General features: G+C 37.4%; 2 protein-coding genes across 8 annotated transcripts in view; one reads left to right on the forward strand and one right to left on the reverse strand.

Annotated features, from left to right (window-relative positions):
• TBCD (tubulin folding cofactor D) overlaps positions 1–21,881 on the reverse strand; it is a 172,133-nt gene that overhangs the window by 109,792 nt on the left and 40,460 nt on the right. For all 7 annotated transcript variants that reach the window (XM_042448420.1, XM_042448419.1, XM_042448421.1 and 4 more), the window contains 2 exons: positions 20,882–20,956; positions 16,012–16,106 (listed from right to left, as the gene is read on the reverse strand). In XM_042448420.1, the coding sequence (XP_042304354.1) occupies positions 16,012–16,106; positions 20,882–20,956 (170 nt within the window). The remainder of the gene's footprint in view (positions 1–16,011; positions 16,107–20,881; positions 20,957–21,881) is intronic.
• ZNF750 (zinc finger protein 750) lies at positions 1,632–12,520 on the forward strand. Its single transcript, XM_042448422.1, has 3 exons — positions 1,632–1,805; positions 6,608–8,184; positions 10,462–12,520. The coding sequence occupies exons 2-3, from the start codon at positions 6,791–6,793 to the stop codon at positions 11,159–11,161; spliced, it is 2,094 nt and encodes a 697-aa protein (XP_042304356.1). The 5' UTR covers positions 1,632–1,805; positions 6,608–6,790; the 3' UTR covers positions 11,162–12,520.

Raw genomic sequence — 21,881 nt, forward strand, 5'->3', positions numbered from 1 at the left:
AGGAGGGAGCAAGCTTGTTTTCTGCTGCTCCAGAGGCTAGAATGTGGAACAATGGATGCAAACTGCAGGAAAAAAGATTCCACCTCAACATTAGGAGGAACTTCCTGAAAGTAAGGGCTGTTCGACAGTGGAACAAACTCCCTCGGAGTATAGTAGAGTCTCCTTCCTTGGAGGTCTTTAAACAGAGGCTGGATGGCCATCTGGCGGGGTTGCTTTGATTGGGAGTTCCTGCATGGCAGGGGGTTGGACTGGATGGCCCTTGCGGTCTCTTCCAGCTCTACAATTCTATGAAAATTCCCATCAAATTTATCCTGAAAAACATACTGAGAACACTACACAGGAATTAGAGAGTAGTAGTTCAGAAGTTTCAGTAATAAAATTATGGCCTCCTCCGACATACACAGTAGCCTGCTTTCAAAAGACTGGTAATGGCAATGCCTTGTGTGTATACATGGAACTTGCTGAAAAACCCTCTTAAGCAATATTCTTGTGAAAACACTGAAAAGGGACAACCATATATTTTTTTCAAACTTAAATTTACATTCTGCATAATTAGTGTTTAGCAAAGCAGAAGTCCAGATTCTAATCTGTACTTTAGGCTGTAGGTTGAACTAAAAACCTATAGAACTATCAGAAAATCAACAAAAACATTTAGCCTTAATCAATCACAACAGCCTTGTAATTCAGAAATCACTTAGTCAACTTTGCCAAGTAATAACTGCAGCCAAGCTCCTCTTCAATTCCAGGGGAGCAAACACCTGGATCCCAAAACATATGGCCAACACTATAAGGCTTTTATAAAGGTTACACTATGGATGATGAACATGTGGCTCCTTCCCATTTAGCCTCAGAAAAGCAGACAGGACAGCTGCCAGGATGCATGTAGAAAGAATAAATGCTGGCAGCAAAAATACGGACAGGAGGAAGAAGGGGAGAGAATAGCATGACTCCATAGCTTTTTTTGAAACAATAAAAATGAACTGCTACCCCACTGTTACACAAGACACAATATAAAACAATAATACTGCAAGTATCTTCCAGCATGCACAATGATGGAAAATCTAGTTGTGAAGAAAATTGAGATGTGATTTCAACTAAGGCGACTCCTTTTCATTTACAATATATTTCACTGCTGATTACAAGCAAACTTTGACAAGTTTCTACAACAACTAGGCTTTCAGTTCGTTCAATCTCATCGTTCCCAGACAGAAGCTACCATGAGGACAAGCGGGGGGGGGGGGGGGGGGGGGGCAGAAAGAGGAAAGGAGAGGAATGCCGCAGCAGACAGGTATTCTCACATAACTACAAGGACTAGAAAATCCAAATCTAGAATTGCCCTGTATTGCTGCAGCCTGTAATTTCTTCTACTGTTTAATGACCATTTAAAGTCTTCATTACGATCTGCCTCTTGCTGAGAAATGATTTAAAAAATCCTAAACTGAGAAACATGTCTGTACTGTGTTCCATTCCCTGTGACAGGAGATTATTAACTTAGTGGGAGAAACAAAAACTTGCTTGTTAGAGGGCACAAACACAACAAGTGTTCTGCTTGATAGCTCAGATGCTGAGGTAACATCAAATGAAAGCAGTAGATGGAAACACATGAACTGTAGCTTCAGGCTGAAGTAATATCAGGTGCATCTCTACAGCCTCAGGGCTCAACTCCTACACTTTTAAGTCCCTCCCATTGAAACAACCTCCTTCAGTTTCACTTAATCAAGCAGCGGACAGGTACTTCTCCCTCAGCACTGACAGCAACAGTTTAACAACCCTGAACAACTGGACCTCTCCTCCTCAATTCTCAGGTAAGTGGGATTTTAAATCAGCAACCAATATCTGAAAAAAGCAATCAATTAACAGAGGGAATGGTAGTTACCTGTATTTGTTTGGCTGCCTTTACATTTTCCTTGAAAGGAAAGACAACTCCTCCTCTAGGCACAGGTGCATTCCTTCAGAAGCTTTTGATATTTAAGAAAGAGAATACAAACTTAATCTATTGAAAAACATCTTGTTGAGTGCAGTGATTTGTTCACGTTTGAAGCACTGATATGGCAATATTTAGACTGAAAAACATACTGAGAACTGATTGTTCTCAGTGTTTATTTTAGCTTCCTTTTTAAAATTACAGTATATTCTATTCCACTGAGGTTTGACCTGCTTTAAAGATGCAAATGAGAAACCATAACTTTCCTTAGATTTCTTAATTTTGCTGTGTCTCAGAGGGTAAACCAGATTACTCTGTTGCAGTAAAAAACACAAACAGTCCTGTCACACGTTGACTTCTAAGAAACGTACTGTGGCACAAACTTCCATGGACTACAGCCCATTCCACCTGCTGAAACAGGCTGTAGCCTATGAAAGTACACATCATAATAAATCTCTTATTATTTAAGGTACGACAGGACACTTCATTACTTTTGATTCAAGCTCAGAACAGCATTCTATTATTTTAATTTTCTTAAATACATCCTCAAAATAAAAAGCATATTTTACATATGGGAAAGCGTGGGGGGGGGAGTAACTTTTATAAAAATACACTTTTATATTAGACTTTCAAAAATGAGTAAACAGACAACTATCTCAACTGAAAATGGTGTCAAGCTACTTTCTAAAAAGAATTCATTCTTATTGTTAGAAAAGTTGGGACCTAATGTTTGCCACATTTGTGAATCTTAATACCCCTCCCTCAATAGGCTATTTCAACCACTACACAATCTGTACTTTTATTCACTTTATCTGCATCTTTTATCAAGCATACATTTCTATTTTCATAAGAGCATATATTTTAGTTTCAAAGATTAAAAGTTCAGAAGGGAGGAGCCCTGGAATAAAATCCAGAAGTCCTGTTCTTGCAAAATGGTAGGTAGGTGACAATGGCATGATCTTACGTTATGCAATAATGCCACATCACAATATTTTAATCACAGCATGCCCTTCTAAATGCTCCACCCTAATGAGGGCTCGTCAGCCAGATCAATATCACCAAAAAGAATGCTGCAATAGCAGCTGAGTGTGTGCGTATTAATGTTCTTAAAAATGGTTGCGTAGCCATTTATAGCTATGTTGTAGTAAGCAAGATGATTATATCTTTGCCTGCCCTTTAAAAAAATTAAAAGTCCATCGTCATATTAGAACATTCACAAGAAAAAATTGAAATCTGCCAGTTTTGAATTTTTAAAAGTAGAGAAGCAGATATGTGACCTTATAGAGGCATGTAAAAAAGACCAATTTCATCAAACAGAGTGAAGGTATTAGCAGTGAGTAGAGAACATACTTTATCCAGAAGTTCCTAACTGTACATTTTCCATTCATGTTGCTTTGCACTGCAAAATGACAATATTTTGAGGGGAGAGAAGCAGAGTCATGATGTGTTATGTATTGTTAATGGGATACTGGAAACCGCTTTGATTGTCCACAGAAAAGCGGTATACAAATAAAGTTTATTATTATTATTATTAATATGCTTTTTACAGTAAAACTTTCCTAGCAAAACATAATAGCATCCCCAGTTTTAAAACAGTTAACACAACTGTTTCATGCATCTACAGTTAAAATATAGCACATGGGATGTACTTCTGAATAAATTTGTGTAGGATTGTACTATTACTTTGTGCCCAGTCTGTGCTTTTCTTAACTGCTGTGTATTTTGCTGGATGAAAAGTATTTCTATACAAACTGGTGTACTGAGCTACCAGGAGGGTAGTTTTCATCTAAAATGAACAATCATAATTATATGAATTGAGGCACAGAAAATTCCAGTGTTGATTTTTATTTGATCTTAAATTAATTGATATATAGTTAAGCAAAGAAATTTGGATCAATAATTTATTTTTCTGTTCCTTAAGAATTAATGATGAAATCCTACAGTGCAAATATTAACCCCTTAAAATGTTATTTAGCACCAGTATATAAAGCAATAATGTACCCTGTACATAAAAAGCTGAATAAAAATGTAATCAAGCAATAAAAAGTGCTTCCTTTCTATTACGTCTGTGTATAAAAATATAGATTCAAACTGTTGATATGTACCAACTTGGTAAAACTAGGCTACAGTTTGTTGTGACAACAAAAAATTGAAATATAATTTGTACAAGGCTAACAAGCCAGGACAACAGTACAACAGATATGGGTTGAACATACTAAGTATTTTTCTTTGGTTAACCATCATTATCCAAAACTCAAAATGCATTTTTGAAAACTGGTTTGTTTATTATTAGCTTTGCTATTTATTAGTTCTAATTCTACTATCCAAATAAATGTGTGAGTATTTAGAACTACTCCAAGTAAATATACCATGAAGACAAGAAACTAAAGTTTGATTACTGTTTTATTTAATCTTCTTTGTCATGTAATTCAGTGTTTTGGATCCAAAGATATGGACCCAATATGGCAGGGAGGAGGTGGTACTGGAACTTTGTATTTTTCAAACATCAGGAAATGTTCATAGGACTCCATTAAGAGAAAGGCACAAATCTATCTTGAGCATCGGAGTTCTGTAAAGTTCTGCTTTACAGAAGAAAATATGTCTCTTTCTGCTTCTATATGCAGCCATAAAAATCCATAAAATGAAAGTTTAAAGAAAAATGATAACACACACATACACAATGTCTGTTTAGATATTTTAAACAAAATCTCAGCTCTTTAAAATTACTTGTAAATAAGCAGGAGTGTCGGTTGTCTAAAGTAAAAAATCTGGCAAAGTAGCAGACAGCCTTAGACATATACAGTTCCTTAGTAAATCCAGGAAAATCTCATTAAATTAAATTTCTTTTAAGATACCATGAATCTGTTGTTTTTGACCATTACTATCAAACCATTCCCAATTTTAACAGTAAAAATGTTGAGTTTTTAAGATTTATAATTTGAAAAGGAGTAGGCAAAACACTTTTTAAAAAAGCCATCAGAATTCCCTGTTAAATTAACAAGTAATATTACTGTAGTTTCGGGTAACTCAGATACAGTACATGGTTTTGCAACAGTCATCATTTTGATAATGGTGCTTACAGTTCATGATGAAATCATCAGTTTTTAGATCTTTGCCATAACACATCCTATAAAATCATGAGAACATGACTCTGAGAGATTCTCACGCCTTCAGAATCAGCAAACAATGGAACAAGTCAATACAAGCCCATCTGACTTATCTACCGAGAAAATCACCAGCCTGTATTAAAAGTATCCACTTGTCTTATTTTCTAAGAGAAAGCAAGCAGATCATTCTCCTATAAATCAATAGAAGATGTTTGACTCAGATTCATACCTGCTAGTCTGGTAACATACTAAACTAACTATATAACAAAGTACAATATCATTTAAATAGCAATATGCTGAAATAACCAACCAACTGGCAGGAGGATACCATTTTAAGCCCTTAATATCTGGCTTGTTACGGGGTGTTGCAAGGTATTCACACTGGTTAATACTTAAATATTTGCTTAGGCTTCTCAAAAAGCTTGTTTGCTCTCTAGCAGTTAGGTCAGCTCTGCAGGATGGACTCAATTCCACTCCACCCTACTTCTCCCCAGCAAGGAATCTCTTCCTCTTTCCCCAACTGGCTAGACTGGATTCTGCTCAAGCTTCTCCTTCTGTAACTAGGCCCTACCTTCTCTCCTTTTTGTCTCATCCATCTACACCTCCCTCTCCCTCTGCTTTCATCTTTATCCAGTTACATCCCAAGTGGATGCTCCTCCACTGTTGTTTGAACAAGTTCTCTTTAATTAATTCAACAGGAATTTCAGGTAGTCAACACCCTTGAACTTCAGGTCAGTTAATTAGGGCTCTATGCAGACAGAGGCGCTTTTCCTTAGGGTATTCATGTTTATGAAGGCTTGACCAATTCTTCTGTCTTAGGTTCATTTTCTCATGCTCGTAATTTGTGAATTAAGGGATGAGCAGTGAATCAGTTGAGTTTGTTGATGACACCAAGCTATTCAAGAGTAGTGAAGTGAAAGCAAATTGTGAAGAACACTGCTGAGGGGGCAAATGTCTAATAAAATGGGAAATTAGATTTATTATAAGCATAAGTGATGCATATTGGGAAAAAAAACTCAGCTTTACATATTAACCAATATGGTCTTCCTTAATTAGCTATGACTTACCTAGAAAAGAAATTTTGAAAACTGTCCATTAAATGTGCTGCAGGAGAGAGAAGGGTGAATACTATTTGGGGAAATAATAGAATAGGGAGTAAAAATTGGAGAATGTCTGCCGATATTGTAATGTTTGTGTATAAATTTATGGCTGCCACAAATGTGATAATGGCTTTTTGAAAGGGGGTTAGACAAATCCACAAATCAGGTCTAATTAATGGCTGCCAAACAGGGCAACTAAATGAAAACTTCATGTTCAAAGGCAGTATACCTGAAATAATAGGTGGGAGAGACATACAGCAGGGAGTAGGTACCACAATCATGCTCTGCTTACTAGTTTCTTAAAAGCTGTTGGAAATAGGATGGTGGCTTCTGTAGTCTAGAAAACATCAAGGCTTTTCTCTTGCAAAAAAAAGAAAGGAAAAGAAAGGAAAAAATGACCAGCTATTTGAAATAATAGGCATCTTCTTTTCAGTTTTTAGATTCCAGTATGTCTAACATTAATTTTTCCATTGCAGTATCCTATGGCAAGTGCTGTTTTCTCCAGATGCCTTCCAGAACTGGCTTCAAATCAAATCTTTTGAGAATCTCTTGTACAAATTAAAAGGAAGGTTGGAAAACATATATTCAATTTATACTAAATAAAACCACCTTTTACAAACTGGTGAAAGGAAAATCATAAACCTGATCAATAAAGAAAGATGAGCCTCCTCAAAGAGCGTAAGCCAAAAAAACCTCATTATATCCCAAGACCTCCAGGAAAACCATTTAAATATAAGTGCTTTCAGTGTCCTTTCACCTGTAACGAGAAATCACATCTTTTTAACCACATGAAGTATGGGCTGTGCAAAAATTCAATTACTTTAGTGTCTGAACAGGATCGGATTATCAAATGTTCAAAATCAAATTCCTTAGAACCAAAGCAGATCAATCAAGCAGAATCTGAAACAAAACCAATGTCCTCTAAATCCCTCTTAAATCTTGACGCTAAATCCCAATACCCTTTTGCTAAAGATGATGCCAAGGAAAACATAGAAGTTCAAAACCAAGCAACAAATAAATTGGTAAATGGACAAAAAACACCAGTTCAGAAGGAATTAACTCTGATCGGTAATGAAGAAGACAATATGGCCAACATGCAGCCTGGTCTTGAAGGCATTGTAAGACCTTCTGCTTTTGTCCCAGTAGAACACCGACGCAGTAAAGACAATAATGATATATCTCAATTGCCATCTTTTTCTGAGTCAACCAAAACCTCTTCTTACCATATGAAGTCAGCATTTCATGCTCCAACCAACCCATGGAAAACAGGTTCCACACTTATTGCGCCAGATTTTACTAATAAAATTCCACCTGCAAAAGGCTTCAATTCCATTCCATCTTATATGCAGCCCATCATTCCTGAATATTCATCTTCATTATATGAACATGGCTTGGCTATCTATGCACCTTACTTCCTCCCAGGAAACTCTCATGAGTGTGAAAGTTCAGTGCTCTCTGTCTACAGTTCTCAAGATCAAAGACATTTTCTTCCTCATCCTGGACCACTTTCTAAACCAATAAATCCAGCAACATATGAACACTACCGCTTATTCCAGCAGTATCATTCTAATCCACCAGTACCATATGGATTTTGTAGACCAACAGAATCAGCATTTTATAGGCTACCACACATTGCAAGTTCTCATTTAATGGAAGAAACAACTCTACTGTATCCGGCTTCTTCGAGTCCAGCCACACTACATTCAGTAAATACTCACAGAAAAGCAGCTGACTATGAAAAAGAAATCCCTATGGAGAATGCCAAAGGCCATTCCAAAGAGGACCAAAATGAGAGAGAAAATGCTAAAATGAGCCCTCGTGCTGGCAGTGCAGCCACAGGATCCCCAGGCAGACCCAGCCCAACAAACTTCACTCAGACAACCCACAGCAGTTGTGAAGGTCTCTTTGATCTTTCCAGCAGGTCATCTGCTCTTAATATTAACAAGTATGATCAACCTGATGAAAGTTTTACAGCATTCAGACCTGTGAGGAAAGCTACAGACCAATCTTCCCTTCCTCTATCAAAGGAAGCCAGAGGAAACTCACCCAGAAGGTAAAAGCAACAATCTTTCTCAGCTATGTTTTCAAAATTTTACAGAAAAAGCAAACATGCCCTTAGGATACATCACACAGGGACTCCCAAGGGCAAGATTTCATTACATGTCGAAGTGGTAAAACACAAAGCTTTTAGGAAGTAAACACATGATTAGGGCTACAATTTCAAGTGCCAGGTGTGGGTATCGTGCATCCCTCTCCAGCTACCGGTAATTTCTTTCCCCACTACTTTCTATGGGAAGAATCACGTAAAAAGGGGTTGTGATTTTCTAAAACAAGGTTGCTTTTCACAAAACCCTTTTTAACATTAAAGCCTTGGTAGGCAGAGTAAAAGAGGTGGTTCGTTTGCTTACTGTAGTGCTTGTTTGTCTGACTGTTTGCACTAGGACTGACCTTCTGGTTATTTCAGGAATTATTTGGAGGGGCTTCTCTTGGGTTAATCAAACAAGGTATAGCATAAAAGAAGTAGTCAGGGTCAAATCTATTATCTTTCATATCTCCACTATGCATGCGCACACACGCACACACACATTTTATCACTGCTATGGCAGCTCTCTTGGCTTCTATAATAGGCAAGGAGACCAACATGGAAGCACAGTTAGGCACACTAGTTGCCAAGAAGGTGACAGGGCCAAAGAGGGAGGAAGGTCAATTGATCTCCACCCCTGCAATATACACTTATCTGGCAATGTATCCCATTGAACTCAGTAGGGTTTATATCTGAACAGGAAGGTTCTAAATTTATAGAAAGTGAACCAAGACTGAATCAAATATGTGTAGGGAAGAAATAAATATGGACATACCTGGGAAATAGGATGGGCAAAATGGTGCTTTGCTTCATTAATTTATACTATATAAACACTATCTTTAATATAGTATTTTATGTTATTTTTTCTGTTGTCATCTCCATTTCAGTCTGCATTTAGCTATCTGATTTACAGCCTATTCCTCTGCAAATTTATTTAGAAGTATATCCCATCAAATTAAATGAAGTTATGTCCAAATAAATTGGCCTGACTGTCAAATGTTCAGGAATAGAGCTGTTTTTAATTCATTTTTACCTGTCATTTTTTTCTGTCCAGAAGGGCACACAAAGTACCATGTAACAAAATTAATATTATTAATTCTTTTATTATCTTAAGCAACTTATTAATATGATTTAAAGTCCAAGCTGAAATAGTGTAAAGTAGCCAGCCACTTGAGTGAAGAAAAGCAATCCCATCTTAAATATGGCAAATATCAGTTTGTATTAATTCCTGAAATACCAATAAGCTTAGTATTGAAATCAATATTACACAGAAGGGGGATCCTAGAGAATGGAAGCTACAACAAAAATGGCCAGGACTTATTTCCCAGCAACTGCACCTCTGACAGAAAAAGCAGGACCTTTGTAGATGACATTAGTCATGTCAGTCAGTTAACTTCTCTGCAACTGGAAGATAGGGTGGGCTACCCATATCTGAATCCATGTATAATGTTTTAGAAAGAACAGAAGATAATCCCCTGCCCATCTCCCAATAAAAAGTAATAATTATTTTATGTTTAAACATTTCTAGCACCCATTTCTACAAAAGGCCCCCAAAGTTGATGTGTTACTAATGTTATGCACAACCAATAACAATGCATATTGCACTACATAGAACAAGCAATGCAGACTATCATATGTAACCATAGCCCTTAAATTATCAGTAACCTAATTTACAATACGCTTTCCAGTAATCAATATAAGCTACTATATTTTTTTATCATCACAACAATCTCATCATGACAATTTAGCAAAAATTATAGAGTGCTCCGTGCCTCTGTAAGGATTTAAACCCAGCTCTCTGACAAGCAAACGAAAACATTAGGCATTGATAAATTTATTTCATATTAGCATTAATGAATTTGTACATATACAGATGGGCTTTGTGGTCCCTTCCAAATCTAAGATTCTATGATTCTACAGTTGCCTCCCCCCAATATGCGCGCGCGCACGCACACACACACACACATATATTACAAAAAACAAACTTTGATTTTGCCATTTTATAAAAGGGACACCATTTTACTCTCCATTGTATCTATGGGACCTGAGCATCCACAGATTTTGGTTTCCATGGGGGGGGGGGTCCTGGAACCAAACCCCAGTGGATACTAAGGGCCCACTGTATCCTACAGGCCTACCTCAAATTTTCCTATTTATAATACCATCATATTTAAGCCATAATACTCCTATTTGTTTTGTCTAATTAAATAATATTTTTTCCTTTTTTTTCCTTTTTCCTTCCAACAGTGATGTCACTAGTGAAAATGAAAATATACATCATGCAAGTGATGGTAAAGAAGACCCTTTGTCCAGTTCTGATGACGACACAGGGATAGCACCACTTAATCTTTCCAAAAAGCCAGATGCTAATATAATTCACGAACATATGTACAAAAACACTCTACAGATGGAAAATCAGAACTTCATGGAACTTCAGGAAATGCCTCTAAATCTCTCAGTAAAAGACAAGTGTAATATAAAATTAGAGAGTTCATCACATGAAGCAGAATACAGTGAACCTGTAAAAGCTGAAGAAACCAGTTCGGGAGCAAAAGTATGCAACTCAGCAAATCACACAGATAGAAGCTCTTTTGATAAGCCTCTTAACATAATGCAGGGGAAAGAGGTTCAGGAACTCAGGACAATTGACAGCTGTGATGAGCAGAAACAAACTGCAGCTGTTGCTCTGTGTCAGCTAGCTGCCTATAGTCCTAGTAAACTCCAAATGGAGACGGCAGAGAAAAGTAATCAGGACAACAATTCTCAGTATACAGATTCTGCTCCTGAACCATCTGACATCCAGGACAATCACTGCAGTCAAAAAACAAAAGGACAAAAAAGGACCAATCAAAGAGAAGCAACAAAACTGCAGCAAGGAACAAAAAGAGTAAGAGCAAATGAGTGCAGTAGGGTGTTCACCCTGAGAAAGAGAACCAGAGTTTCATGATGTTTCACTTGCTAATGCACTATCACATAGAAGAGCAGTTCTCAAGCATGTTCTCTCCCAAAAGCACAAACCTTTCAGCACCAATTCCCAGCATTCAGTCTGGTGGACTCCTCTGATCTATTCAGATTGTACTATGTAAATATGTACTGTCTTTAATTATATATTTATGTTTGAAAATAACACAAATATATTCAGACTACAGAGTGAACATTAAACAGAAACAGATGGTACATTTTTCTAAATGCACTATGTCATAATGGTTTTTACATTCATTTTTATTACCAAAAGTGTAATCTCTAATAGCACCAATATTTTATTCGTGAGATGAGTGCCATCTCATCTCTTTGGCTTATTTTGTTCTCATATCTTTTTACTTTATTACAGTTTTTGTTTCCATTTTTTTTCTTGATTTCTTCGCCATTTATTGAAGCCTGAAAACTTCCACTTGCCTTTTACAGCTTAATAGTTATTGCATTCTGATTGAAAATACGCACTGGGAACACTCATATCATATCTTTGCTCATTCCACTCAAATCCTTGTTACGTACAGATTTGCATGTTTTTGATCCATAGTCAAATGGCACAATGAAAACTTTTTATGTCTTAAATTAATCCAAATCTAAACTTGACATGAAATGGGCTCAACATTGTCAACCTAAATAATTGTGATGGCTTGATTTTCTGCAGTTCTATAATAAATTATTCTCAATACAATGCATGAAGCTGCATTAGCACATTGGTATGCCACATCACAAAAAAACCCACTTAGAATGTTACAGTTACAGGTATATTGCTGACGTCATAGCATTGCAATTGAATTGTTGTCTAAGTGCAGCCAAAAATCCTTTACACATTCTTTGTGCAAAAGGATAATGTAAACCACAGCTTAAAATGTTTACATTAAGCTAAATCAGGTCTTAAGGTTGGGTTTTTGAAAGAAGGTTCAAATGCCAGATGTTCATGCAAAAATGCTTTCATGCTTCATAAACTGCATCCCTGGACATCCAGTATCTGCAAAAATTCCAAATCAAGGGGTTATTTTTTTTAATTCACAAGAGAAAGAACACCACTGGTGAAGGTGTTATTTCTATACTTTACATCCATATTAAATTGTAAGCATTATAATAATAGTATGTCAGGCTTTGTGGCTGGGGAAACAAAAGAATATTTTGTTAAACTGCTGAAAGTCATTTCCTATTTCTATTTTATAAATATTATAATTTTTTTTAATTTCTACATGCAATGTATTATACTTGGAAAAAATTAATTATTATGGCAAAAATAGAAGTGTTTATATTGCTTTGGTTTTATTATGTGTCTTGCATGGAGAAACAAAATCCAAAATAAATTATCAAAAAAACAAGAACAACTTTTTAAATGTTTTGAATTTGTTCTATGTACAATTATCTACCAACAATATTCCTTCAAAAGCTACAAGTTCATAAATCTAATTTAAACTTTAGTGGTATTATTTAAGCTTTACCTGGGAACAGACAGAGCAGTGTATTTTTGGTCCTTATCAATTTTGTATCTGTCTAATTTATTTCATCCTGCTTCCACATTACTGTACAATATTTCAATTTAAAATATCTACAAAAATTAATACATATATTCTTATTTAAAGACATTTAAAAGATGTTTTCTCACAAAATCCACATTTGTAAGTGAATTTCATCTATTTGTATGCATTTTGAATACACTATATGTATTTTATCCTAAAATACTACAGTGGTCCCTTTGCTTACGTGGGGAATCTGTTCCGGACACACACACACACCCGTGTAAGGGAAATTCTGTGTATATTCAAGACCCATTAAAAGTAATGGGTTCGTGCTCGCGGCAGTGTGCACGCCATTAGTCTTTCCAGCGTGTGGCACCACTTCTTCCCATTCAGCTGTCAGCATATGCTGAAAGCCGCATATGTTGCGCCCGCATATGATGTGGACGCCCTGTAATTTGTAAATACATTTTTGTACCTCTTGAGCTGTAGCTGCACTTCAAAATTCAGAAAAATGTGAAACATGAGCCTATCTCAAAAAAGTTGACATGAGCAAAGAGGTTTCTGGGAGACACACAGTAAGGTATCCTCATCTGTAAGATGTTCCCCAGAAATATTAAAATCATAAGTGGGCACTGCAAACAATGTTGCTGTCTGGAATCCTCTTCAATGTTCCCATCAGCATGTCACATCTTTTTGAAGAATGGAAAGTATGGCTATTCCATTCTCTTACCCATCCTAGTTTGATTACCCATGCAACACTCTGCATTGTATGGCCACAGGACACCCTCAGTCCACACAGGGCTCTTTTTTTTGTTTTTCTCTATCAACCTTGGAGTCTATCAAGGTTCCCTCCCAGTCTGTTGATCCTGCACTCACTTACATGAATGGACCTCGTTAGTTATATACGAACTGGCACTCAAATAATACATTTTGTATATATGTATAGAATAATTTAAAATAAGCATTAAAATATCAATATTGAAAGCAGCATGTAAGTCTCTGTTCAAAATCACCAACAGTATTACCGAAAACTGAGTAGATACAAAAATGTAGGAAAAGATGAAAACCTCAGGGAATGATGAGATCCATACAAAATCCTCAGCACTTGTACTTCAGCAATGGTGGCTTCCATCCCTATGTAAATAGTAACTTTAGGGAGAAAAATTTTGCAGATGGACTCAGATGGGAGAATTAAACTACAAATTGAGACACACTTCCATGGAAGTCATACACTAAAGAAGTGAACGACACTAATAACACAGACAGCCCTAACCAGATCTATAAACAACTGTAATTTAAAATATGCAATGAAAATCAGTCAAAGAATAAGTCATAAGCAAGCCAAAAAAAGGAAAGTGTCCATTGCACCTCAGGAATAAGAAGTCAAAAAAGGGTAAAATAAAATTTCCAGGTGTAGAATTCTAGGTGCAGCCACATTTTCCCAAACAAATACATACCTAACATTGGTATTAAGAGAAGAGACTCAGATAAATTACAAGAAAATTCATATTTGAACAGATAATCACTTAATGCCCAAGTTTTACACCATGTTTTACACTTTTTACAAGTGAAAATTACATGCTATGATGTTTAAATGACACACGCATCTTAAGAGGCCAGAGGCTGTGTCAAAGGACTGGAGCATGGCTTTGGCATGGCATCCGACCTCTTAGGACGCAGGCATCATTTAAAGAACATACCTCCAAGGTGACCTGAAGCAGCTTTATTTTGGTCTGTCTGTTCGGGCCCTATGCTTCCCTAAGAACCAAGACTGACTCAAAAACAACGAACACATAGCTTGTAGTTCAAAAGAAAAGTTTACTAATGGCTTCAATCTATATTTACCAAAAAAAAAAAAAAAAAGCTATATCCTAATCTAGCTAGTGAATAGTTCAGGTAGAAAGAAATCTTTATCCCACCATCTTTCCAAAGAAAGTTGAAAGAGGAGGAAGATGGAAAACATGCAGTTCTGTGGAAAATTTTTGGAGAAAGTCTGTTAGTCCCAAAGGGGGAGTAACCTAAGTCACATGGTTAGTTTGAATGAGAGAAGAGTGTATGCATGCAGGAAATCCCTATCTATCTAAGGAGGGGGAAAGAGAATGCAAAAATCTTCCAACAGTTATGTCTGCTGGAATTTTGTAACTTCTTTGGCACAGTTCTCCTTTGTTTCATTCTTTACCTAGTTATAAGCCTCTCACAGAAGCATCTCATATTTTTCCTGAATTGGATTCTGCTTATTACTGTATATACTCATGTATAAGTCTAGAAATTTAAGTCAAAAAATTGACCCAAAAAACCTTGGTCGACTTATCCACGGGTCAATGTAAGTATTGTACTTTAACTCTTATTAAAATACAGGAACTAACCCCTGGTGAAAGGCAAGAATATTATCTGTTCTGGAAGCACTTAACTCCCTCAACTCTCTTATCCATCCATTTAGTATGAGCGCAAACAGTTATGCCTGCTGGAATTCTGTAAGTTCTTTGGCATTGTTTTCCTCTGCTTCATCATTTAGATCCTTTGTTACATGCTCATAAGTTTTAATATAATAATAATAATAATAATAATAATAATAATAATAATAATAATACAAATTTATTTATATCCCGCCCAATCACATGGAATCCGGGCAGGTTACAACAATAGAGGAGTACAATATAATACAACACAATTCAAACAATATCAAAATAATACCTTACAAATAAATAAAGACTTATCGACTTATCCACGGGTCATATCAGAATCCATAATTTTGGCCCCAAAACTTGCCCTTGACATGATACTGACTTATAGTCGAGTATATACGGAAGCCACTCCAGCATTCAACAAAGAAATTTGCACATAATGGTAAGTCAGTGTTTCAGCTGCTTAGTAACTCCCACTTGGCTCTTTCTGGAAGCAGAAGTGTTTAAACAAATCACAGATCTTCTGCCTTGGTTTGCTTTTTTGTTATATGTGTGAACCATAAAACTCTAGGTTCTGTTTCCCAACTTACAGACAAGTTAGAGTTCTGTGGCTCACTTATTAAAAGAAGTGAACCACATATTCAAAGTCTGTGGTTTCTTTAGCTATTCTTGCTTGCAGCAGGAGCAACTGAATAGCAGGCATCAATACATTGCTCAGGCACAATAATCCAGGATTCCTCATGCATTATAGTTTATTATTATGTGCACATCTTCCTAATACTTCATTTTTGCTATCATTATGTAACAGTAAAATATGTAACAATATTAAGTAAGAAAAAAAAATATGGAACCAAGTCAAAGAGATATTTACCACCAGAAAATATGTAACAATATTAAGTATGAAAAAAAAAAAATAGATGAAACCCAGTCAAAGAGATACTTACCATCAGGGAGCCGGGAAGGTAGAAGCAATCCCCTTCTTCCTAATTCAGCTAGAGCCAAACATCCACCATGCCAAGCACTGTCCGTTTCATGAAAACTATAATTTTAGAAAAGAGAGGAAGATAATGCATTGAAGCTCACATTTCAGGGTTCTGTGTGTCACTGTGTTTGTCAAAAACAAGCTTTCTGCTATGCTGTGTTACTGTGCAATGGCAGAGCACAAAAATCAAGTTCAGATTGACCCAAAGCCTATTGATAGGAAGGGATGCCAATCATAAGTTTTTAATTGGAACCGTCCAATTAAAAAGATTGTATGTACAGAGCCGTGTAAATTTACAGTGCTTTATAAATAAAGGTTAATAAATAATAATAATAATAAGGCCACCATCCAAAATGCTAGAGATTCCCAACCATGGGCCAACTTAGGTACCCCTTGGTTTCTCATCCCTACCAAAGTTTTCCAACTTTTATTATAGACTTATACTGTATTTAAAAGAAAAGGAAAGAAAATATTATATTATTAAAAAACAGCCTTTTAAACAGAAAAGTAATATAGGCATTATACAAACTTCAATGTGGATTGAGACAAAGATTAGTGACGCAAACTAATATTGACTACAACCCTTAATAATACAAAGTACAAAATAAATGGAAAATATAGGTCAAGTCAGAAAGGAAAACTTAGGTCTGGTACAGAGCACCCAAAAAGGGCGGTCTGCCGGTGCCCTGGTTTGCTCCACGAGGAAGCCGCAGCGGACAAACCGCGCGGCTCCCTCGCAGAGAAAAAAGAACCTACAAAAAGCGGGTTCTTTTTGCGGCGCCATAATGACACCGCTATGTGCCAATGGCGCATTCATGACATCATTATGGCGCCACAACATGCAGACGCTAGGCGTCCATCGCGTCAAAATGGCAGCGCCCATCTGTACAGGGCGCCGCCATTTTGACAGCCTCGTCATGTGCTAGGGTTGAGGCACGTGTGGGCGCAGCGCCCTCAGCTAAGCCCTAGCAAATGACAAGGGCTCCCTATAGGCCTGTCTGGACCGGGCCTTGCTCAGCAGTTTAGTTGAAAGGATTGTATTGTTTCTTGGCTTGTCGTTATCACCATCATCATCCCAAGATATGCCAAAGCCAACAGTCCTTTTCACTGCCTTCACAATAAAACGAGAAATCTCCTAATTAGCAGTAAGTGCATTTTGGTCTGAACTAGGAAAATATAATTACCAGCTTTGCAGCAGGCCAGGCTACTGAACAAACTTCAAATCATGGTTTAATATGCATGATAATCATAGTTTCCCAATTCTGACAAAGTGTTAATGCATAGTTAAGATCACTGATTCCCAAAGTGGGTGGTATGTCTTCCTGGGGGCAATGGAAAGGTCCGGAGGTGATGAGAGAAAACGAAGCAGCAGGGGGAGGTGAAAGGGCAGGCTTCAATCAATGTATTGGTGCATGAGAACGACAAGAGGAATCAGCAGCCTTTAGGACCATGGTAGGGATTAGAGCACATGGCAGCAGGGGTGAAGTGGTGGCAAAAAGGAGCTGGCACATTTGAGACTCAAGCTTTGAGAGTTCTGTCAGGAATTCACTGGTAGGTTAGAATTGCACTGATGCTTCTGCTTTCTTTAATTGGACAGAAAAGAAGTAGCAGAATAAACAATTTGGGGGGGGGGTAGGATTATCCGAGCTTGATTCTGGAAAAGTGTCCTTTGCCTATCTCACATTGTGAATCTTTCCTCACCAGAGAGAAGCTTCTCCTTCTCATCCAATCACCTTGGGACCAGCAACCAAGCACCCAGTTGAGCAGCAACTGAGAAGCCTCTCAACTGCTGCAGGTCAGTGTGAGCAAGAGGCATCTTGGTCACTGTTCCCCTTGCATTCAGTCGCCTTGGGAGCAGCAACCAAGAAGCTGGCTAGCCAACCTTCCTTTTGCTTTAAGGCCACCACTGGTGATAGGGAAGAGCAGGCCTGAGGTGCTGCCACTGCTGTATTCACACATGACAGGCTGAGGTGAAGGAGGGCACAGTGACAACTGCATGTGACTGAGTTAGATGCCACTGGCTGGCTGGCTCCTGCACAAACAGTAGACCTAATATTAAGGAATATGCATTAGGGTGTGCTAGGGTGGTCACAAGAATAAAGGGGGGCAGTGGCACTAAAAAGTTTGGAGAGCACTGAGTTAGACACTTGCTGTTTTGATTGTTTGCACTGTAAAATAAGGAGAAAAGATGCTGTATATGCAGGCAAAAAGACCATGCACTTCTTGTCTTTATTAGTTAAAATATGATAATCCAAAACTGGCCATTGATATACTTGTTCTACCCAAAATTGAGGGAGGGGGGTGGAAAAATGACAACATAAAATTCTACATTTGTAAATGGTAACAAATAGAAAACACAGTTCACCAACCATCACAAATCTTTATTCTTCCATCTAGAGAATGAAATCTAGATAAAATATTGTTTTCATCTGATTTATGAAATAGTTTACACACATTGAACTTAAGAGGAACAGGTGAGCCACCAGTAATATACTGATCTCTCTCCCTCTCTCTCTCTACATATATATATAATTTATTTTGTGATATATATTAACAAAACATACCATACATACTCATGTACAAGTCAACCTCATGTATACATCGAGGGTAAAACGTAGGGGGCTATAAGGAAGGATGGAAAGGGGGAAATACCACTTCCCTCCCTCCTTCTCCTTCTCTGGACCTCTCCCAACCGATTCCCAGGTGCTGGAGGAGAGGTTTTAACGTTAGATTGAGAAGGGAAGCAAGTGGATTTAAATGGAGAGTTGTTTCCATAGGAAGGAAGATCTTGCAAAACGGACTGGAAAGGTGGTTTTAAATGGAGTTTTTTTCCATAGATGCAAGGTCTTGCAAAATAGTGGATTTAAATAGGGATGTTTTCCATGGGAAGCCAGGTCTTGCAAAATGGAGCAGAGAAATAAGCAAGTGAATTGAAATGGAGAAGTTTTTCCATGGGAAGCCAAGTCTTGCAAAATGGAGCAAGAGGTAAGTAAGTGGATTTAAATGGGGAGTTTTTCTGAGAGGAAGCAAAGGCTTGCAGAATGGAACAAAGAGAGATGCAAGTGCTTTTAAATGGGGAGTTTTTCCGATAGGAAGCAAAGGCTTGCAAAACGGACTGGGGGAAGAAGGAATTGGTGTTCAATGGAGATTGGGGCATCAGGCTTGCTTGCTTTAGGACCCTTCTAAGCACTATTGATGTATTGGCCCTTATATAAGTCTACCCAAGATTTCAGGGGCAATTTTGAGGCATAAATTTCTCGACTTATAGTCGAGTATATACGGTACTTTCATCAAGAGATTCACCACCTGAATTTGTGTCTGTGTTAGTAATTAACATATCACTACTGTATCGTTCTCAATGTTATTCTCCCTAATACCAAATATTCATTTAATGCCTCATATGAGCTAGGAAGTACTGATAAAACAAAGGTAACAACACCTATTCAGTTAGCTTATCTTTCTGTTTATTCTAACATCATAGTGACAGTGAAGATTAATTCCAATAAAAAGGCAAAAACTATGATAGTCCAATAAATGCAGTCTTGGAAGGCTGAGTTTTTTAGAGATAAGTGTGCTACAATATCCCTAGGGCTAGTGAGAACAAAATCAGTCATAAGAAAAATCTGGCTAGATAACATCAAGCATCTATCTTGTTGAAAATCTGTTAGTGACCAGACAGATGCTTTCTCCTTGCTATATGTTTGTTAGTTAGTAACCAGGGGCAGGCTATTACAGAGTCCATTTAATTTTATGGCTAACAGCCACTGACAGACCAGTTCTTGAAATTGCTACCACTGCTTCTACCACTAGCCATTAGACATCTTGATAATATACTTTTTTATTAGCTTTAAGTTTCAGTCATCCCCAACTTCAAGTACTGTATGATAAGCAGTAGAAATTTCTCTAGCCACTATCTCCAAACCACAAAGAATTTTATACGCAGCATTTTTAGCCTTTTCTTGTTGGGAAGTACTTCAGCCATTGTTTTGTTCCCCTTTCCAGTATTTTTTTCTTTCTCTATGATAGTCTTCACTAGTTGAAATGCCCAAATTATATACATACATATTTTATGTATATCCTGCTCTTCAGCCAAGGCTATCAGAGCAGCTTACAATTTGTTAATTAGACATTTCCCTGCCCTCAGGCTTACAATCTAAAAAAGACAGACACAAAAGGAGAAGGGAATAGCAGTCGGGAAGGGGAAAAGTCCAGCAGATCTGCTCTCCCTTGGAGGCCTGTTGGAGCTGGTTTGCCGCTCTCTCCTTCAAGATGGTGGATAGAAGGAGGGCTCTTCTTCTTTTCAGGCAAGGCCTGTTGGAGCTTGGCTTGCCACTCTCCTTCAAGATGGTGGATAGACTGCTTTCCAAATTCTATTGATAATTTTCAACTGACATCACTAAAAAGCTACTCCTATATTATTCATTGGGGTTTACTCTCAAACAACTATTGGTAGGATTAGAAATGAACGGATGGCATTTCATTGCTTTATGGAGTTTTAAATTTTAGGTTCAACTTTTTTTCTCTCTCTCCAAAAAAAAAATTATTTGTTTGTTTTTTTTAAAAAAACTGTATACTAGTGCTGGGTATATTTCCACTAAAGCCTGCATGTGAACTAAAGATTGTTTCTATACAGTGGGCCCTTACCTTACATGGGGGATCATTTCTGCTCCCCCCCCCGGTGTAAACCAAAAAACGCATATGCTCGAGCCCCACTGAATACAATGGGGCTTGTGCTCACAGCGCACACACACCAATCTTTCTATTACCGGTGGCTTCAGCATAAGCCAAAAGCCACATATGGTGCGGGCACCCTGTATAATATAAAGAATTACCTGAAGCATTCTAACACAGATCCAACCACTTCATCAGCCAACTCTTTCGGTAACCTTCCAGTCAGTCTGCCAATCCTGAAAAAAAGCAACCATAATTCATAAAACTCAGATTCAGCAATGCATATCAGAGGTCACATTTTTCAGTGAACCTGGTAATAGTAGTGATGCCACCAAAACTAACTATCAGCTATTTCAAAAGTCAGGTCTAATATTATCTGCAATTATTCAAACTATCTAGCCAATTTTAATATTTTTTTGTAATTCAAAGAGTGTTCTGTATCTGTACAATCTGCTTAATTGGCATAAATAAACAATTGCACTCTGATGGAGCCCTTAGCTGGAACTACTGTATATCCAGGAATGAAGGAGGGTGCCTCACTGTTTTTACTTCTCGTTTGGTCACCCAGTGATGATAGTGGGTAGTTCCAAAATGGGAGCAAAAACTGGGGAGCTTTTCCTATCTCTTAGACACCTTGTCATGGTTTATCCAGTGGCCCTTTCAATAGCTATTTCTCTTGATATAAAAAGGCATTATCATGTTGTTCATGTTTCTCTTTGGAACAAAAGATACTATAGTTTCCTTTCCTGGTGCTCCCTTTTCCAATATTTTACAGAGAGGTCCACTGTTCACCTATCATGGTTTGTTTTAAACATATAGTTTGGGTTTTCAAAAATATTTTGTCACCAAGGCACTATGGCTCAAGAATCCAAGTTGATCTCAGAAAGAAAGAAAGAAAGAGCTAGAGGCTTGGAGGGTAACAGCAAGAAGAGCTCCAGGTGGAGCTGAGTTCCACTCCTGATTATATTAAAAGGAGTGGTCCACAATGGAACACCAGATAAGAAAGGGAACATCTTGGGTTCCTTTCTGGGAGAAAGGCAGCATGAAATAAATAAAATAAAATAAAATAATATAAATTCAAATACCTTCCTAACTACCAAGTCCTTTCCTCAGTCAGACAACCCATGAGCTTTTGGAAGAAATAGGATTTACATCTTAAAC

The sequence above is a fragment of the Sceloporus undulatus genome, chromosome 2 (assembly GCF_019175285.1).
Source record: "Sceloporus undulatus isolate JIND9_A2432 ecotype Alabama chromosome 2, SceUnd_v1.1, whole genome shotgun sequence".
NCBI classification, from domain to species: Eukaryota; Metazoa; Chordata; class Lepidosauria; order Squamata; family Phrynosomatidae; genus Sceloporus; species Sceloporus undulatus.